The following is a 19,216-nucleotide window of genomic DNA, read 5'->3' as shown; positions in this document are numbered from 1 at the left end:
ATATTATTATATAGAGTCGTTATTCATTTGTTTTAAAGCTCAATAAATAACAAAGAAGACCTTTGACCGGCACTTTTCTAATTTTGTCCGGAAGATTTCAACTTTAACAGACATCTTGACCGGCGAAAGAAAACCTAACTGAAATTCTGCCGCACGGTCCCCTCGTTCCTTGGAAGAGGCGGAGAGGTGGGTGTTTGTCATCTGCTGGTGGACTAACCGGAGAGAATTACAGTGCTTGCCTCGACGGGGAGGGATTGCATTGAATTACAGCAGCAGGAGCAAACGCTTGCCTCGGGGAGGGAGAAAAAGAGCCACAGCTGAGAATAAACAGAAGGGCAACCATGGCAACCATGCGCGGGAAGTCTTCTTCGCTGCTTTTGTGGCAGACTACAGCGCCACTTACAGGCCTGGCATATGTACTACAGCGTCTCCAGCGCTTTCGAGCAGCAATGGCCGGCCGTGGCCCAACCCCACATTCCCCTGATAGGTGGAGAGTTGGCCCAATAGCCGTAGCGCCACCGTCCTGACGTCAGTAACGTGTTCAAATCTGGATCAGTTTTTATCAGATCCGTTGCAGCCCCGTTTTTAGAGATTTGGGTATGGAGGAAAATAGAGAGGGTTGTGTTTTCTGACACTTGGTGAGTTCCCTGGAACACCGGGGACACATATTCATGTATAAAAGACGTACAAAAGTGCATTTTGCATGATAGGTCCCCTTTAAGCAATATGTTTTTCCATCTCTAGCTCCAAAAACAGAATGAGATAGATGCTCTTAATAAGCTAGACTGTGTATCATTAAATAATTGACCTACAGCCAAATCATTTGAGGTTTTTAAAAAGACATATGAAGCAAATATAAAGACATGTTCTCAATGCCTTACATCAACCTGTAAGTACATGGCTGGAGACATGAGTGGTCTTCAGCTCATCATGTGATGTAACCTAATCCATGAATTGCATGTGTTTGAGGTAAGGTGACATTCATACATATGAAATGAAAGGATATGAAAATCTATAACCATCCCAAAACACAGCATGCATACACACACTGGCTGATAAAAGTCCTCCGAGGTGTCACACTGTGATCACACCCTGCAATAAAAGCAAGACACATCAGGGTTTTTAATCACTCTGTTTTACAACAAGTCAGAAATCAGGGAGAAGAAAACAAGCGGTGAGTTCCTCAGCTCTGCTCTCAGATGTATGACCCTTTAGATAACTTATATTGACTCATTGGTGGAGGAAGGAATCAGGGATAGTAGAGCAGTATCCTAGAGACACTGTGTTTTCCTAACCTAATGTTTTTAGATGGTAAGTCTAGGATTCGGCACATTCTTGGTCTATCAAAGCCGTACACAATTGACAGACTTCTCTTTATCCCCATGGTCATGAACTCTCGATCAGTGAATCATTATTCCTTTAAGCAAAATTGATAAGCTGGTTCTCTAAAGCACGCCCCAATGAACGGTAGTTACTGAGCTATTCAGACAGCCGATCTGACTCTGTGGCTCTCTGAGTGATGTATCAATACACATCTGCAGAAGCCCGGAGGAAGCATTGACAAAATACTAACCCTTCGCTTGTAAAGAGATTCATCAATAGCTGCTTAATAAGGAGGCTGGCGGATTCCAACGTGCAGCAGCATTAAGGATCGGCCCTGACCTCTCTAGCACAGCATAACTCAAGGGCAAATGTTCGTGGCTTTAGATATCGCAGAATGGAAAGTGCGGGGATTCTAAAAGTATTACACCCTCTGGGGCTTAACCCACTGATATTGGAGTGCACTCATCTAAAGATGAACCTTTTGCTTTCTTGAAATCTTCCATATCACTGGAGACAGAAACCAACAGAGGCACAGAAAGAGATGGCATGGATTGCTCGAGATGGTAGATACAACGTATTCTACAGGGGTCATTTTGGTCACGTCTCTTTAGATTATCAGCCAGTCCTCAATGTATACGTGTGACATCATTTATCGCATTTTTCAAGTGTGTGTGCTCACAGGGTTTGTCAGCGAGGCAATGCACAGGAGGGGCTGTGTGTGCATGTCAATGAAATATTCATGCCCAAGTACTCAGAACTCTGAAGAGGGGAGAGCACAAACAGCACCTCGGCAGACGAGAAAAAAAAGCCCCAAAGGAATAACAGAGGCAAAATAAGGGGAGTGAATAAAAGAGGAGGGGGATGTACAGAATTATATTTATAGCTAAAAAATAAATAAGATCAGGGAATTCAGAATTTGCATTTTATGAAAAGTAAATTAGGTGTTTTCTGACATACCGATGTGTGTACACGAAGATGAACACAGATCTATAGCCTCTTTTGATCATGCTATCTGATGACGATATCAAACTGTCCTCCCATGGTGCAGCAGCACATGATGCAAAACCAGCAGCTACTTCACAGCCAAGCTTCCTCTGTTGTCTCCTGGGTCTGCTGGAATGATGACTAACATGTTCTGGTAGTGGTTTGGAGCCAGCCACGGCCCGGATCACTCCCCTCTAGACACCGCAAACAGCCCCTCCTGTCTGTCTTTGAAAGGATAAACCTACGGAGCAGGCTACTTTAAGCCAAACACCTCCAGATTTGGGGCCAGCCTAGACCATATGCCCTTGTTTTCTCACATTCTAAAAGGGGAGCTTTGGAGGTGTCACCTGGCACCTGAGAATATGCCAAGTAGAAAATACTTTTTTGTATTTCATGACCTCTGACAAAAACTGTAACTATTGGAAACTTTTAACTGGAGATTTGTCTTTAAGGCTTTTTGCCAAAGTTCATTTTATTGGCAAAATCTGAAACCAAAATGATTTGTCTTTTTATTTAAGTAGAACAAAAACCTACATATAAGTAAAAAGTCATCTTGAAAAATAAAAAAAATTGAAAAAGTTGACAAATGTATCTAGTTTCAGGAGCAGGGCCACCCCCTAATCACCTGCGAGGATACTTATGGCACGTTTCCACTACACGGCCTCGCTCAGTATGGCTAGGCCTCGTTAGGCCTTGTTAGGACCGGCTCACTTTATGCTGCGTTTCCATTACAGTTTAGGAACTGGGGTAGTAACTATAGTAACGCAGTGTAGGCGGAGCCGTGACGTCATCTTCAATGCGAACCACAGAAAAACAACATCAGCCGTTAGCTGTTAGCACTCAGAGCTCACAGCTCCTCATATCTGTTCAGAAACTAGACAAAAGTTAAACAAGTACAAACCACAGACTGTCTGTGTCATGGTGAATACAGTCGCTGGTTTATTTATGTCTGTAGGCCGTTGTTGTGAGTGTGGACGGTCGGAGCATATACTGCGTTAGCTTAGCCAATCTCCATTAGACAACACGCATTTTAACCTCTTAAGCACGGTGGTCCCCCCATTGGACCCCTCCCACCGTTTTTTTTTCGAGATAATGTCTCAGGGCTTCTTAACATTTATGAAACTATTAATGTGTAGCACCAGATAAACGGGAAGAATCTCAGCTAACTGAAGATATGAACCATTTTTACCAAAACAAAACACAAGTCTCATAAGAAGCGTCTAAATACCCCTGAGCGAAAATTCTAACGCACTGCGGCACACAATTCAAGATAAAGATACCCTTATTACTTATCGTAGCTGCACATACAATATAGCCGATTAAAGCTGAGACTCCACTGATTATTTAGGTATAGTATCATCACTGAGCGATCCGAACTTGCGACAGGGGAACAGTGTTAATTTCGTCAACGAAAACTATGACGAAAAATGTTCGTCAACGACCTTTTTTACATGACTAAGACGAGACGATGACGAGCTAAAAATAGATTCTTGATAACGAAAACTATGACGAAATGTATATTTAGTTTTCGTTGACGAGACGAGACGGGACTAAGGTGTTAATGGTGTACTATCGGACATTCAAAAAGCAGCATATTTTCCCCCAAGTGTCCGTCTTGTCTGTCAAAATGCATCTTACGTTTCTAACTTGCAATATCATTATTTCCGCTCTCTTCACTCCAGAAGAGCGATCTCCCTGTGTCTCTCTGTGTGGGGGGGGCGGGGCCTAACAGACACGCTGCAGCGGACACAGAGATCTGCTGGGGACGGAGCGTTCAGAGAATATAGAGACACTCTACAAGGCTCGAGGTGGAAAAAGGTTGTTTGCCATTAGTGTTATGGCGTAAGTGCGTTGACACGAGTAGAGTAGTCTGTGAATTTACTCCAGGTGGAACTAAAGTCTGATTTAAGACTTGTTTATATTTCACATCATTCATCCAGATCTGTGAAGTAACTAAAGGTATTAAATAAATGTAGTGGAGTAAAAGTACATAATTTACCTCTGAACTGTAGTGGAGTAGAAGTACTAAGTAGCAAAACATTTAAATGTAAAGTACAAGTACCTCAACATTTTACTCAAGTACAGTACAATATAATAACATAATTATACATATTTTATTTATTTATTTCACATGTAAATAAAGCAATGTTAATTCGGTTAACAATTTGTTTAGTTTTTCCCTTTAACAAATAACAAAAAGTACCTACAAGAATACCGTTAAAGTACCGGATCGATAAGCAGTTTCGAGAAGAGTAGTAGTACCGTTAAAAACCTTAGCGATACCCATCCCTATATATTACACAAGTAAAGTGTTAAGAGAATGAAATGTTGCTTTACGAATTTCAACACTTGATGCTGTCACATTGATTCCAATTTCAGATACCTGTATTTGCCTAACTGAATTAGTTTTAAGAGAGAAAACATTTTGACTAAAAGTTGACTAAAATGTAATTTTTCATCAACTAAAAGTTGACTAAAACGTTTGGAGTTTTCGTCGACTAAAACTAGACTAAAACTACGAAGGATAGGAATGACTCAAATGTGACTAAAACTAATAACCATTTTCGTCTAAAGACTAAGACTAAGACTAAATCAAAAACAGCTGCCAAAATTAACACTGCAGGGGAAGCAAACACAGACATCACAACACGTACCTTTACGGAGCATTTACGGCAGATCGTCTCACCGTAGCTGTCAATTACAGTGTCAACTACACCTAAAAGGGGAAAATGAATAATCTTTTTTCTCAAAGTAATGATAAACCTTTGAGTTGGATGTAGAAAAGTCAGAATCAATATAGATGTTTTTTATTTTAAAGAAAATTCAGATTGAACATAGTAAAAAACTGTAAATGATACTGTCCGTCCAAAGATTCTTTTTTACTTATAGTGAAAACCACCCTTGAATGATGGGATGGTAGACTAAAAGCTTTAGGAATCCAAAGTACAACATATAATAAGTACCCTGTATCAAGATTGATGCAAAACAAGTGACATTTGACCTTTTCAGAGAGATTTAGCAAAAAAAAACACTTCTGGGGTTATTTGGGTGGATTTTCCATATCTCTGGCCCCCCTTGGTCGATTTTGATGATTGACATCTCTTTTTAACCGTCAGAGCCAATGGAATCGAGGGAAAGTTCCATATACACACACTCAAATAAGGAGTGAGAGTGACGCGTAGAAAAACCTGAAGCTGCGCTAACCTCTGGTCGCTACCATTAGCAGCTCATTTTTATTCTCACATTTTTGCATAAAAATGGTATTATGGATTATCAATAATTTTTTCAAAGTGACAGACACATTGGATTAACCTATGGATTAACCTTCAGCCGCGTATTTTCTCATTTGAATGCCATTGAACACGAATTTTGATCAGAATAACAGCTAAGGTGAGCATATCTCCGTGTTTTGCTACCTAAAGCTACGTCGTGTGTTGTCTGTATTTGCTTCCCCTGTCAAGAGTTCTGATCGCTCAGTGATGATCCTTATATTTCTATAATCTGTGGACTCTCAGGATGTTATCTAAGCTTGTTTGTGCAGATCCAATAAGTATATCGATCGGTATAGCTAGAGTTCTGTGCTAACGTTGGTTCCCAGAGTCCACAAAAAAAGGTCAGGTGCTAGAGCTTTCGGCTACCAAGCCCCGTTCCTCTGGAACCAACTTCCAGTTACGATTAGGGAGGCAGACAGTGTCCACACATTTAAGAGTAGGTTAAAGACTTTCCTCTTTAGTACAGCGTACAGTTAGGACTGGTTTTAAACCCCCTTTTATACATCCTCATGGACCCTTCATTTTATGGAATTGTATTTATTTTACTCTAACTGTATTTGTGTCATTGTGTTATGTTCCTTTTTAAATTACGTTTGTTGTTTTTACATTGTTTTACATTGCCAATTGTGTTTGTTGTCTTGTGAAGCCCTCTGAGACAAATAGGATTTGTGATTTTGGGCTATATAAATAAACTTGAATTGAAATAAACGACCTTAAGATATTTTCGCTCGTGGCTAATTCAGAGGCTGAGCGTTAGCTTTGTGTTTTTTTTTGCAAAAAAAAAAAGAAAAAAGATCAGTTAGCTGAGTTTCTTCCCGTTACATGGATATAAAACATTCATAGTTTATTCAATATTAAGAAGCCCTCAGACGCTGTTTCCTGCAGATGATGCGTTTTTGGGGGTTCAACAGGTTAATCCATTCATCCCTTTAACCCTACATGCCTTCATTAATTCATCTCTTCATCCCTCTATATTTCCCTTCCACCCTCATCCCTGCCTACATTCCTTTGACTCTCTACGCCTCCTTTCCTTTTTCCATTCTTACCTACCTCCCTATATTCCTCCCACCATACATCCTTTCATCCCTTCCTACATCCTTTCAATCCTTCATCCTTCCCTCCCTACATCCCTTCCACCCTCATCCCTTTGACTCTTTATGCGTCCCTTCCTTCAGCCGTTCTTCCCTACCTGCCTGTATCCCTCTCACCCTACCTCCCTTTATCGACACAATACATCATTCAAACCATTATCCGTCCTTTCCTACACTTTCAACCCTTCATCCCTGCCTCCCTACACCTATTGTCTATTTATCTCCCCTACATCCCTTCATCCCTTTATTCATTCATCCCTTCAATGCTTCTGGCCTAAATCCTTTTGACCCTTCATCCTGCCTCCAAACATCCCTTCCACCATCATCGCTCCCTCCCTACATCCATTCATCACTACATCCCTCCAGCCTACATCCATTTATTCATTCATCCCTTCATCCTTCCCTATCTACATCTTTTCAACCCTTCATCCCTGCCTCCCTATATCCTTTCGACTCTTCATCCTTACCACCCTACATCCTTATCCCCCCTGCTTTGATCCCTTCTTCCGTACATACGTCCTTCCTTACATCCCTTCCTCCTGGCTCCCCTTATCTCTTTAAATGTAATCTGGTGGATACTTTTTTCTTATTCTAGGTACCGTCTGCAGGATCGTATTCAGATTGGGCAGAAACACGCCGGAGATAGAACCCCCCACCCTGAGTCTCCCTCTGCTTGGACTTCAATTTGTCCTCCAGACCAGCCGAACAGATGACTTCTCTATCCTTTTGTATCCCTTCCACTTACATTCAGTATCTACTGTAAATCAATCTGTAATCACCCTATTGCTGTGGCGTTGTCTTTGCCATCACCAAAATCTTTAAGAACAATTTAGACAAAAAAAGATTTGTTCGATGCATTTGTGCAATCGCACATTGCAGCTCCTGGTTCTAAAAACAGATCCTTCGTTGCCTGAAAGTCTCTGCCTCAGTAGTTGATTTTACCACTTAGCCTGTGACCAATTCTTGGAAACAGATAAATGGCTCTAGCACATGCACAATCCCACAACCAATTACAGAAGCAGTGGCAACTAAACAGCTGGAATAAAGCATTGAAGCTTTCTTGCTAAAAACAACTGCTGCAGACGTAAATGACTAATGTGCAACCATTTGCATAAACATTAGCAGATATTCAGAATATTCTGTTGCACCGAGGTAGAGAGTACCAAGAGGAAAGAGAGAGACCCTGTTGTTAAAGCCATGGACTTGGAATACTCTGCAGCATTGGGAATTAATTACAATATAATATGTTTTAATATATTTCTTGCTTTTTCCCCGATGGTCTGAATTAGTTGCTACATTTATCGTTAGTAGAAGGCTTGGAGGAAAATGGAAATCAATCTGGTTATCTTTGTGACCACGGCCCCACCGATAACACCACTTGGAAATGATGTTGGGGAGGCTTGAAATGATGTCTAATACAATTGTAAAATAATAATCTTGATTATTGTTCTGAATCTTCTGCTGGAGGTTCACTTAAGGAATACTTAGGGTGGCCGACAGGTGCAAACCTTCAACAGCCTCAAACATTTCCATTAGGAGAAACGCGCTGCAGTTTAAAAGAAATATGATTTGAGGGGTTTCGTTTATGCAAAGCTTTTTGGGCCATTGTAACTGATGGCATTTTGTCAGCGTAGACACTACTGCAATAATATCATCCAACGTTTGAGTTGTTTTAGGAATGAACCAACCATAATAAAAGGGCTCAAATGTGAAAACCACTCATAGATTTTCTGGCAAAAATAATTATTTAAAGTGGACCTATCATGCTATATTTAAATGATATATTGTAGGGCCATACCTATATAAGGTATATTTATACGTTTCTGTTTTCAAAACACCAAACAGATCATGCATTTTAGCCATGACTCATTTCGCTCTATTTGCTGTTCTCCAGCCCTGTTTTTGCAGGGGGCTGATTCTGTGAGCTGCAGCTGACCACGCCCCCCTGCAGGAGAGGGGAGCCGTGCTCTGATCAAGTCAGAAGAGGGGGAGAAAAATAGATCTCCGTCCTCCGTGTTTTATTATAGCCTATTATTATATAGGGTCGTTATTCATTTGTTTTAAAGCTCAATAAATAACAAAGAAGACCTTTGACCGGCACTTTTCTAATTTTGTCCGGAAGATTTAAACTTTAACGGACATCTTGACCGGCGAAAGAAAACCTAACTGAAACTCTGCCGCAGGGTCCCCTCGTTCCTTGGAAGAGGCGGAGAGGTGGGTGTTTGTCATCTGCTGGTGGACTAACCGGAGAGAATTACAGTGCTTGCCTCGACGGGGAGGGATTGCATTGAATTACAGCAGCAGGAGCAAACGCTTGCCTCGGGGAGGGAGAAAAAGAGCCACAGCTGAGAATAAACAGAAGGGCAACCATGGCAACCATGCGCGGGAAGTCTTCTTCGCTGCTTCTGTGGCAGACTACAGCGCCACTTACAGGCCTAGCATATGTACTACAGCGTCTCCAGCGCTTTCGAGCGGCAATGGCCGGCCGTGGCCCAACCCCACATTCCCCTGATAGGTGGAGAGTTGGCCCAATAGCCGTAGCGCCACCGTCCTGTGTGTGTTCAAATCTGGATCAGTTTTTATCAGATCCGTTGCAGCACCTTTTTTAGAGATTTGTGTATGGAGGAAAATAGAGAGGGTTGTGTTTTCTGACACTTGGTGAGTTCCCTGGAACACCGGGGACACATGTTCATGTATAAAAGATGTACACAAGTGCATTTTGCATGATAGGTCCCCTTTAATATACATTTCAGGGACCAACAATGACACATGAATTAATCAAATCATTGAAACACAGGATTCTACTCCTGTGACAATTGTCTACAAATTAAATGATAAAAAAAACAATCCCAACCCCACATATTAGGCTAGCTTGCCTTTTTTACTTTTCCCCTAATGTAATGTCTATGTGTGCTTTCAGAATAGCAACTCAAAAAGAGGGTAATACAGCAGCAATTGTAGAGCTTTGTAAGGAGTTTGTGAGCAGTTGTGTAGGTGCACAGTGTGTTTCGCTCTGCATGCAGTTCCCCTCCGCGAAGAGACTCCGAGACTCAGCTACAATCAGCTGTTACTGTGCATCACGCGCTCCCGACCAAACAACCTGTTAGCAGCAGTCACATCATCTCAATCAAACCTTTCCCATTGCCACATTCCCAGCATCCTCTGTCTCTCCCTCTGTTCCACTAACGGCTCCTTCTCTGCCTCTCCACCTCCTTCTCCCATCTTCACTCTATCCCCTGGTCTCTCCTACAATCTGTTCCTCCTCTCCCCTGGACGAGCGGTGTCCTCCTGTTGTAGCGCTCTCTGAGACAGGTGTCGCCTACAATCTCAGCGGCTTCTCTCCGCAGGGAAACCACTTCACCAGAGGTCAACAGAGCTGTCAGGGCGAGCTCCACACGTTCCCCCACGGATGATAAGGGAAACAGCCGGAGGTGTCCATCCATGCCTTTGTGCTGGACTGACAAACTCTTAAATACACATTTCCCCATTTCTTATTCATGCGTATGCTCTTTTATTAGCTTGTTAAGTAGTGTTTCTTGGCACTGCATTATCACATGCTTTGTTCCTCATAAAGATTTTATAAATGCAATAGTTAAAAAAAGAAAAGCAACAAAGCCCAGTGTGTGTGCTTTTAATTAGAGGTGGCATTTGGATCTGGGTGAGCGTACTTGAACCTGACACAGTGTGCTTGAGTTGTCATTTAGGAAATGGCTCTACAAGGAGCTAACGTAGGTGGGGAGATCAGGGCAGAAAGAAAGGAGCATGCGGGGGGACGTTGGGAGATTTGTTGGGGGAGTGTACAGGGAGAGATCGGTATGCGCATACTTCCCCTGATATATCTGTTTATTTGCACAGCACATCTAAACAAAAGAGCGAGCAGGGAGGCCACTTCAGCCCGACAAAGGTCACATTTCCTAACACAGGAAAACTGCTTCCTGGCCAGCTATGGCCCGGCTGTCAGATTTAGCTCACCAAGGAATAGGACGCCGCGAGACTAGGATTATTTGTGCGGCTCTTATCACAACACAGCAAGGGAACTGAAGAAAGGGAGTGTCTGGGATAGCGGTGCTAGTTTGATAAATACTGTATATCTTTCAAGGGGCCCTATAATGCTAATTTTCAGATTCATATTTGGGCCTCTACTGTGACATGTCTCCATGCTTTAATGTTCAAATCTTTTCCTCACTGCCTGTGCTGCAGCACATCTTTTCACCCTCCGTCTGAAACCAGAGCCCAGTCTGCTCTGATTGGTTAGCTGCACTGAAAAACTGAAGAGTTGACTAATTAATTGTATTGTATCAACAAATTACAGATAATTGTATTAGGTTTGTTGAAAGCAATAGTATTACGTTTAAATAAAAACTATTAGGTTCAACTTAATAGTATTGCTTTCAACTAACCTAATACAATTATTTGTAATTTGTTGACATAACACATTTAATTAAAGTCAACATTTCAGTTTTTTCAGTGTGGCCGGCTCTGTTGTGATTGGTCAAGCTCTTAGAGACGTCCTGCCCTTTCGCTTATCACTTAGAATGTGTCGGAGCACTAGCCAATAGAAGTGCTCGTGTTGTGTTGTGATGTCATTATGTTACAGAAGATAAACAAAGGAGTCCAATGTAGCTTGTTAGGCAGGGGGGGAGTGTGTGGGAGAGAAACTTCCTATGGAGGGAAAACAGGGATTTTAGCCTCTGCAGACCATTTACATGCACTAAAACCTATAGAACACACTACAGGGAAGGGAAAACACCCAAAACCTAGGGCCCCTTTAAGAAAAAATGTATCTGGGTAAACCAATTTAAAAATGTAACTTTGTTAGTACCTGCAAGCTGCAAAAGCAACCACACGTTGATGAATGTTGAAAACAATACATTCCCCCACTTAAAGGAACAAAAGCACACCACTCCAAATAAATTGCAGTAAGCAAAGTGCTCTCATTAATCAACAGTGCTCTTAGTTCAGACTGAGTGGTCGACTGTTACTTGTCAAGGGCCTTTACATTTACTATTTGCTTTTACACACACCTCAAGCTTCCAGGAATAAAAAACGGCCTATTAATCAAGCAGTCAATCTGTGCACCTGAAGAGAGACGGGGATGTGAGGGGAAAGTTATCAACCCCTCGAGTGTCTGAAGTGCTATTTCATCTACAAGAGAGGCACACATGAATACAAAGGGAGGTTGCTCAAAGTCCCTGTCGAAGAGCAAGATCTGTGTTTGAATAACTTTGAATACAATGCAAATAACATCCCCAAAGAACAAGGGGAAAGGTGAAAGATTTATGCAGAGGTGGCAGGAGCAACAACACATGGCAGGTGAGGCTGGAACGTGGCTTTAACAGAGACAAGCAGACCACTCGGGGACCAGAAAGGCACATTAGTTTTTCTTCTAATTCGGTAGAATAGTAATTACTACATTTTAGAGCAACTTAGAATGCAAACAGCATGGCTGTGTTTATCACTTCGTACATCAGCAAGAAAGAGATGTACACACTATAAATGTCTACAACTTCAGCATATAACATTTCTCTAATTTAAACTCAGTGGCAAACACATATTAACACTACTATTATTGAAGCGTAAACAACATTGTCAGAAGACTCTATCCCATGCGCGTCGCCACCGCTAAGCTAAAGACGGCTAATGTTCAGCATGATGACGTTTGTAGTTTCACTTGTTAGCAAACGCTGTTTTTGAGACACATAAACGCTTCAGACATTCCCCAGTGGAGTATTAACTGACGTCTTTTATGTCGTAGATCTCTTCAGCTTGCATTAACCACAGCCCTTAGGCCTGTTTGAGGCATTTAACTAAAAACATGTTAAAAAAACATCTTACATTTAAAATAAAATACAACACAGGAAAGAAGTACATCCCTAAAATCTGGAGGCCGGAATCAGTCAGTGTGGCTTCTGCTGGACTGAAAGAATTATTAAATGATCAGAGTTATTGGTAATTATTTTTCCCACTGTCGACTTATCAATTAAATGTCTAAGTATTTCAGGTATAATGGACAGGTATATAATAATTTAATCATATTACATCAGTATCCATACTTTAATGAAGTCTTAACAAAAGTGTTGGTTATAAAAGGACAAAAGGGTATATCCATAATATTGTGTTTTTCTTTCTTTTTAGGTGACTTAAGCTACTCTACCTTGATACTTTAAGCTATGGGTATCAATATGGAGGTATAGTATTTCTGTAGTTTATTCTGTAGAATATAAACTGCAGATTATTGATTTATTTGATTTGTGTGGCACCCTCTAAAACACATTTATCCTGGGTAAAAAACGTTCTAATGAATTGTGTCAAAGCTCTTTAACCTTGTGGAATCAATCTATAACACTTAGTGCTTTTTACTCCCATAACTGGGATTTAAGGATCTCCAGGGGCCCTTTAAAGAGCTCAGAGGCCCCCAAGAAAAAATCCATCCACTAGACAGATCTGAGGAAATACCTACAAGAAGAACTATTTTGTTATGCTGCTGAATAGAACCATAACAATTAAGATGTTTCCAGAGTTGGAAACACCAAAAGCTGTTAATTTGTGGAATAATTTGAAATATAAATGTAATTTCTTTTAATAATTGAATATATTCAAAACACAGTTTCACAGGTATGAACACGAGTTAAGAGCTTCATGTATGAACTTTTGTTTGTCACTTTTTGGGGCTTTTTAATGTATATAATATATACTTTGCACCTGTCTTTTATTATAACTGTATATATTTAATAATAGCTGTTCAAAGTAATGAATATTAAATGTGGGATTTATAAACTAAGGCTTCAGATTAGATTTTTAGGTCATTAGGGGAGACTGGGGAAGGTTGGCACACTTTTCATTCTCTGCAGTATGTCTCTGGATAATTTATGTAAATTAATTTCAAATATTTTAAACAGCAGCATATTAAAAGTTGAGGCCTCTGCTATATACAGTATAAATATGTTTTAATTTGCACAATGTTGGCCAATTGTGCTATTGTATTTTGTTATGTATTATCTAATGATAAAAACGGAATATATATATAATATAACTTTCATTATCTGCACGAGTACTTTTACTTTTGATACCCAGAAGTATATAGCTATATATGCGTATCACAAACTGTAGTGAAGTAAAAACTACAATATGCATCGTGTCTATCACACTAACAAATACAAAGTATTTTGATGCAAATACTTTTGTACTTTTACTCAAGCAAATGTTTGAATTCAGGACTTTACTTGTAGTGAAGTATTTGAAGACCACAGCGACGTGCAGTCAGGGCTGCCTCCCCTGTCATACTCCAATGTAACGGAAAAACAACTAAAGAAAAACTAAATAGTAATAATAATAAAATGTCTCCACTGATCTGTGTTGTAAGTGTGATTTATGTATGATTCCAATCGCTTTTTATAGTCAAAATTAGCAAATTTGCAGAGCTCCGCTACGGGAGCGATGAGAAGTGAGGCAGGGACGTGCTCTGCCTCTCGTAAACCCACAGTAACTTGCTGGAGCACGGGCACTAATTTAGCGCGGGCACTTATTTTGTGAGCGTGCTCAAGCCAGTTACTGTGGGGTAAGGTGAGGCACAGATGAGATCTGCCTCACCTCAGAATGCATCACCCCACAGAAACTGGCTGGAAAGCGGGCCCTAAGCACATGCCTGTTACCATCTCACTGTATGTCACCAATGTAATGTTTGTAGATCCCTTTATTACATTTATCCTCGCCATCCATAGTCTCTAAATAACTTATTTCACGTATATATGATATTTAGGCTCGCTGGTCTCATCATACAACGGCAATGAAAAAAGCACCAGGGGAGGCAGCCATAACCTCTGCCGCACTGAAGGGGGCGCACATGAGCCCACAGGTTCTTGTTGCTACTGTAATTCTACGCAGAGACGGTAGACGCAAACAACAAACTAGACTTTTGAAACTACAGGAAGATAAGGAGGACTTTTACAAAAAAGTAATAGAGATTGTTGTCCAGAAGGATAGCATGGCCTTCAAGTCAAGGTAAGACCACATTTGTAATGAAAATGGTATCTTACTAAGAAAGAACAATCCAATATTTAGATTTTGGGTATCCTTTTGTTGAACGGTCTGTTTAAAATGAATCGAAGCATCAGACTAAAAAAGCTTTTGAAAATAACCGAATATTTTGATTAAGGTCAAAATATAATATTTGTAAATCTGACTCAGTGAGTCAGTGCCTCACCAGCCATGAACCTCACCGCACGTCACTGGAAGACCATAATATTTGTACTTTTACTTAACCTGTTAAGCACCAAGCCTGTTTTTCATGTTTCAGGCTCGAAAATGACATGCCCAAAACAAATGACTACAACTTAACTTCTAAAAGGGTTATATGAATAATTTCTTTTATCAAAGCAAGGTTACATCTGTGAGTTGGATGTAGAAGTGTCAGAATCAATATAGATTTTTCTCAGTCAGAATAAATTCAGATGGAACATGGTAAAAAAAGGTAAATTCTTACCTCCGCCTAATAAAAAAAACATTACTTATAGTGAAAACCACCCTTGAATGATGGGATGGTAGACTAAAAGCTTTAGGAATCCAAAGTACAACATATAATAAGTACCCTGTATCGAGATTGATGCAAAACAAGTGACATTTGACCTTTTTAGCCAGGTTTAGAAAAAAAAACCCACCTCTGGGGTGATTTGGGTGTAAATGGGCGTTTTTACAGTTTCTCTGGAACGCATTGGTCGATTTTGGTGATTGTAATCTCTTCCTGACCGTTAGAGCCAATAGAATCGAAGGGGGGTTTTCACATAGACACCAACATTAACACAAAAAGGTGGGGGCTTTGCGCATGCAGGCTTGCATCAGAGTGAAGCGATCTCTCGCTCTGACATCTGGAAACGGAAAGGAAGTTTTATTGCTTATGGATTATCAGAAATCATTTCAAAGAGGACACAGACACATTGGATTAACCTATGGATTAACTGCAGCATCGTTTTTTATCGTTTTAATGCCATTGAAGACCAGTTTTGACCAGACAAAGACCAAGGTAAGCCATGTTAGTGTTTGTAGCTACCTAGCGCCAAATGTTTTGATGTACGTTTTCGTTTATAGAGTCGCGAGTTTGTATCACTGAGTGTTGAGGTGGGCACCCATCGATTCTGTGTCTCCAGACGATGCTAATCGATGGGTTGGCTGCGCATCTAGGATAAGTAATAAGGGAGTTATGAGTGAGTTTCGGTGCAGTGATAGGTTAGCATTTTTTCGCTCGTGGCTAATTCAGAGGCTGAGTGTTAGCATTGTGGGTTTTTTTTGGGAAAAAAAATTAAAAAGATCAGTTAGCTGAGTTTCTTCCCGTTACATGGATATAACACATTCATAATTTATTAAATATTAAGATTCCTTAGACGTTGTTTCCTGCAAATGACGCGATTATCCGCCCGGTACCGGGGGGGCGGTGCGTAAGAGGTTAAAGGGGACCTATCATGCAAAATGCACTTTTGTACGTCTTTTATACATGAATATGTGTCCCCGGTGTTCCAGGGAACTCACCAAGTGTCAGAAAACACAACCCTCTCTATTTTCCTCCATACCCAAATCTCTAAAAAAGGGGCTGCAACGGATCTGATAAAAACTGATCCAGATTTGAACACTTCACTGACGTCAGTAAAGTGGCGCTACGGCTATTGGGCCAACTCTCCACCTATCAGGGGAATGTGGGGTGGGCCACAGCCGGCCATTGCCGCTCGAAAGCGCTGGAGACGCTGTAGTACATATGCCAGGCCTGTAAGTGGCGCTGTAGTCTGCCACAAAAGCAGCGAAGAAGACTTCGAAGGCCTGCTCCCACCTGTCGTGTGCTGCAGTGTCGTGTGCTGCTTTGCTGAGGAGACCTTTTACCACGGAGAGCCCGGAGCGCTTCCACGCTGCTGCTTTCGCCTGTCCTTTGCTGCTGTGAGGAGGAGGATTTTTGCCCAAGGAACATCGCGGATACTGTGTGCTGGTCTGGGAAAATGGCCCATATCGTGATTCTGCTGTGCCTGTTAACTGTTCTGGACTATGAGAAGATCTCTAGTCATTCTGAGAAGTCTACTGGATTCAGGTCTGTTCTGCCACCCGCAGTGGGCATCCCCTGCAAAGGGTCGGATGTGTTACACAAACAGTTACCGGTTGCCTTGTCGCAGACAATCTGCTCGACAAAATATGTTTGTCTTTTTTGTTTGCCTGCTTTTTTGTTTGCCTGCGATGATGATGTACAGCGGTACATGAGGCGTCTGTTCGCTCCCATGTTTTCTTTTGTGTTGCCATAAGTTAGTCTCTCTCCGTTGATGTGCTGGGCTAATGCGAGCAAATAAAATGGCGGTTTTACGGGGCGTGGTTTGCAATTCTCCCAGCCAATCAGCAATTGTTAGCGTGGCCGACACACCCACGAAGCATTTCATCCCCAGGAAAGTACTACCTCGCTAGCAGGGACGATCTGGGGGTGAAAAGGTTCGTGCGAACTAGGGAGTACTCCGGTGTGAAAGCGCTAAATAATATAATCCATTATCCATTCTGCATAGCAAGTACCTTTACTTTTGAAGTACCTGGAGTACATCTAGCTGATAATACTTCTTTACCTTATATTATTCTGAAATAGGCCATTGTTTAGAATGAATACTTTTACACCAAATACTAAAATGTTTCTCATCATACTTAAAGGTGGGGTAGGTAAGTTTGAGAAACCGGCTCGAGATCGCTAGAATTTGAAAATACACAACCGGAGAAAATCTGCCACTTCCTTACAGAGCGCGCACATGACCAATGAGGGCACGAGATAAGTTTGTGCCCCGATGGAAGGCTGACAGGCAGGTAGGCCATCCAGTTATTTTAGCCGGCCGGCTAAAATGATTGGTCGTACTTTTTACAGTACTACGGCTTCCACAGATGACATTTTTTTATGGATTTTTTGTCAAAGCACTTAAGATATTCATTGCTATCGGGATGTTAAGAGCATTCCATGGAATATAACAAAAAGTGTATCTCGAGCCGTTTTCTCAAACTTACCTACCCCACCTTTAAGTACCATTGTCAATGCAGGACTTTTACTTGTAACAGAGTATTCCTATACTGTGGTATGATTACTTTTACTTAAGTATAGGATCTGAGTACTTCTTCCACCACTAGTAAAACACTTTTGTAAATGTACTTTGTTAAATTCCCCCTCCCCAAAAAGTATATTTAGCTGATAATCAAACTGTACTTTTACTGAAGTAGCATTTTGAATTGGTAATGGTATGTTTAGACTGTAGTATCAGTACTTTTACTTAAGTATAGGATCTGAGTACTTCTTTCACCACTAGTAAAACACTTTTGTAAATGTACTTTGTTAAATTCCCACCCCAAAAAAGTATATTTAGCTGATAATCAAACTACTTTTACTGAAGTAGCATTTTGAATGTTGTAATAGAGTATGTTCAGGCAGTGGTCACAGTACTTTTACTTCAGTATAGAACCCATGACTCTGAGGGGTTTTGGCAGTACCGTGTGTTTATCTACTCACAGGGACACGGTTCTGTTGGGCAGGAAGCTGGGCTGCAGGGTGTCCATCAGCTCCACATCGTCACACACCACCCTGACCCGGACCTGCTGCCGGCTCAGCTGCTTAGACCTCTCCGCGGAGCAGTGGCAGCTTTCCACGATCAGGTCCGGACAGTTCCTGTTGCCCAGGCTGGAGGACAACAACCCGGCTATTACGCACAGCAGAACCAGCGCACTCATGGTGGACTCTGATTCCTTTTTCGTTCAGGTTATATCCTCCCAGCTCCTGTGACAAATCGGGACCATTTCACATTAATCCGCCTGTGATCGAGGTCCAAAATCTCAGCGATCACCTGCTGCGTCCCCACTTTTACGATCAAACAGGAATGGGAAGTAAATAATCCGGGGTGTGAAACGCTGAATCTCTGACATTCTGTCTCGTAACACTTTCTCTCTTTGCTGTGTCATGCTGGAAAACTTCCAGCCGCGCGCTTTCAAAGTCCGGATCAACTTCAGTGCGACACATCCTCTCCACGCGGGAGATACATGGTGAGATGTGTAGGTAGAAAGTGATCCTCCAGTAAAAATCCGCCTCCTGTTGGAGCTCCTGCATGCCGCGGTGCCATTCACTCTTATCATCCACTTCTTGCGCCCTTGGACTTGTTGCGCAGTGTCACCCCCCCCCCTCTGCTACTGGGAAATGTTGAATATTTGAAGAATCGCTGAGTCAGAAGAGTCGCGTTTTGGGGTGACGTTATAGACAGTTGAGTTATTAAATAATTTAGTTTTCGAATATATTTATTTAGTTTTATTTAATTTATGCTCCCTGAAAATGATTTAATTTGATCAAAGTTATAACATGTTTCATTTTTTTGTGTAAAAGTGTATTTACGTTGGTTCTATGGAAGAGGATAAGGGCAAGATGTGAAGACCTATTATTTTAAAACTCTCTAAATGCTCTTTTGAGTAAAAGACAAAAATAATAGTAATATAACTGTCTGTAACATCATCCAATAAAAAATTTGAAACTCAGAAGAAAAAAAAAATCACTTTCTTTTT

The 19,216-nt window shown here is 41.2% G+C and overlaps 1 protein-coding gene across 1 annotated transcript in view; it reads right to left on the bottom strand.

Annotated features, from left to right (window-relative positions):
• The window catches only part of LOC117475406 (adhesion G protein-coupled receptor A3), a 306,450-nt gene extending 288,036 nt beyond the window's left edge, over positions 1 to 18,414 (bottom strand). Inside the window, 1 exon segment of the mRNA XM_034121560.1 lies at positions 18,180 to 18,414. Within this exon segment, the coding sequence (XP_033977451.1) occupies positions 18,180 to 18,397 (218 nt within the window). The 5' untranslated portion in view covers positions 18,398 to 18,414.
• Positions 18,415 to 19,216: the final 802 nt, after the last annotated feature.

The sequence above is a fragment of the Trematomus bernacchii genome, unplaced genomic scaffold, assembly GCF_902827165.1.
Source record: "Trematomus bernacchii unplaced genomic scaffold, fTreBer1.1, whole genome shotgun sequence".
Taxonomy (NCBI): Eukaryota; Metazoa; Chordata; class Actinopteri; order Perciformes; family Nototheniidae; genus Trematomus; species Trematomus bernacchii.
This window is presented reverse-complemented; position numbering and strand designations above follow the sequence as displayed.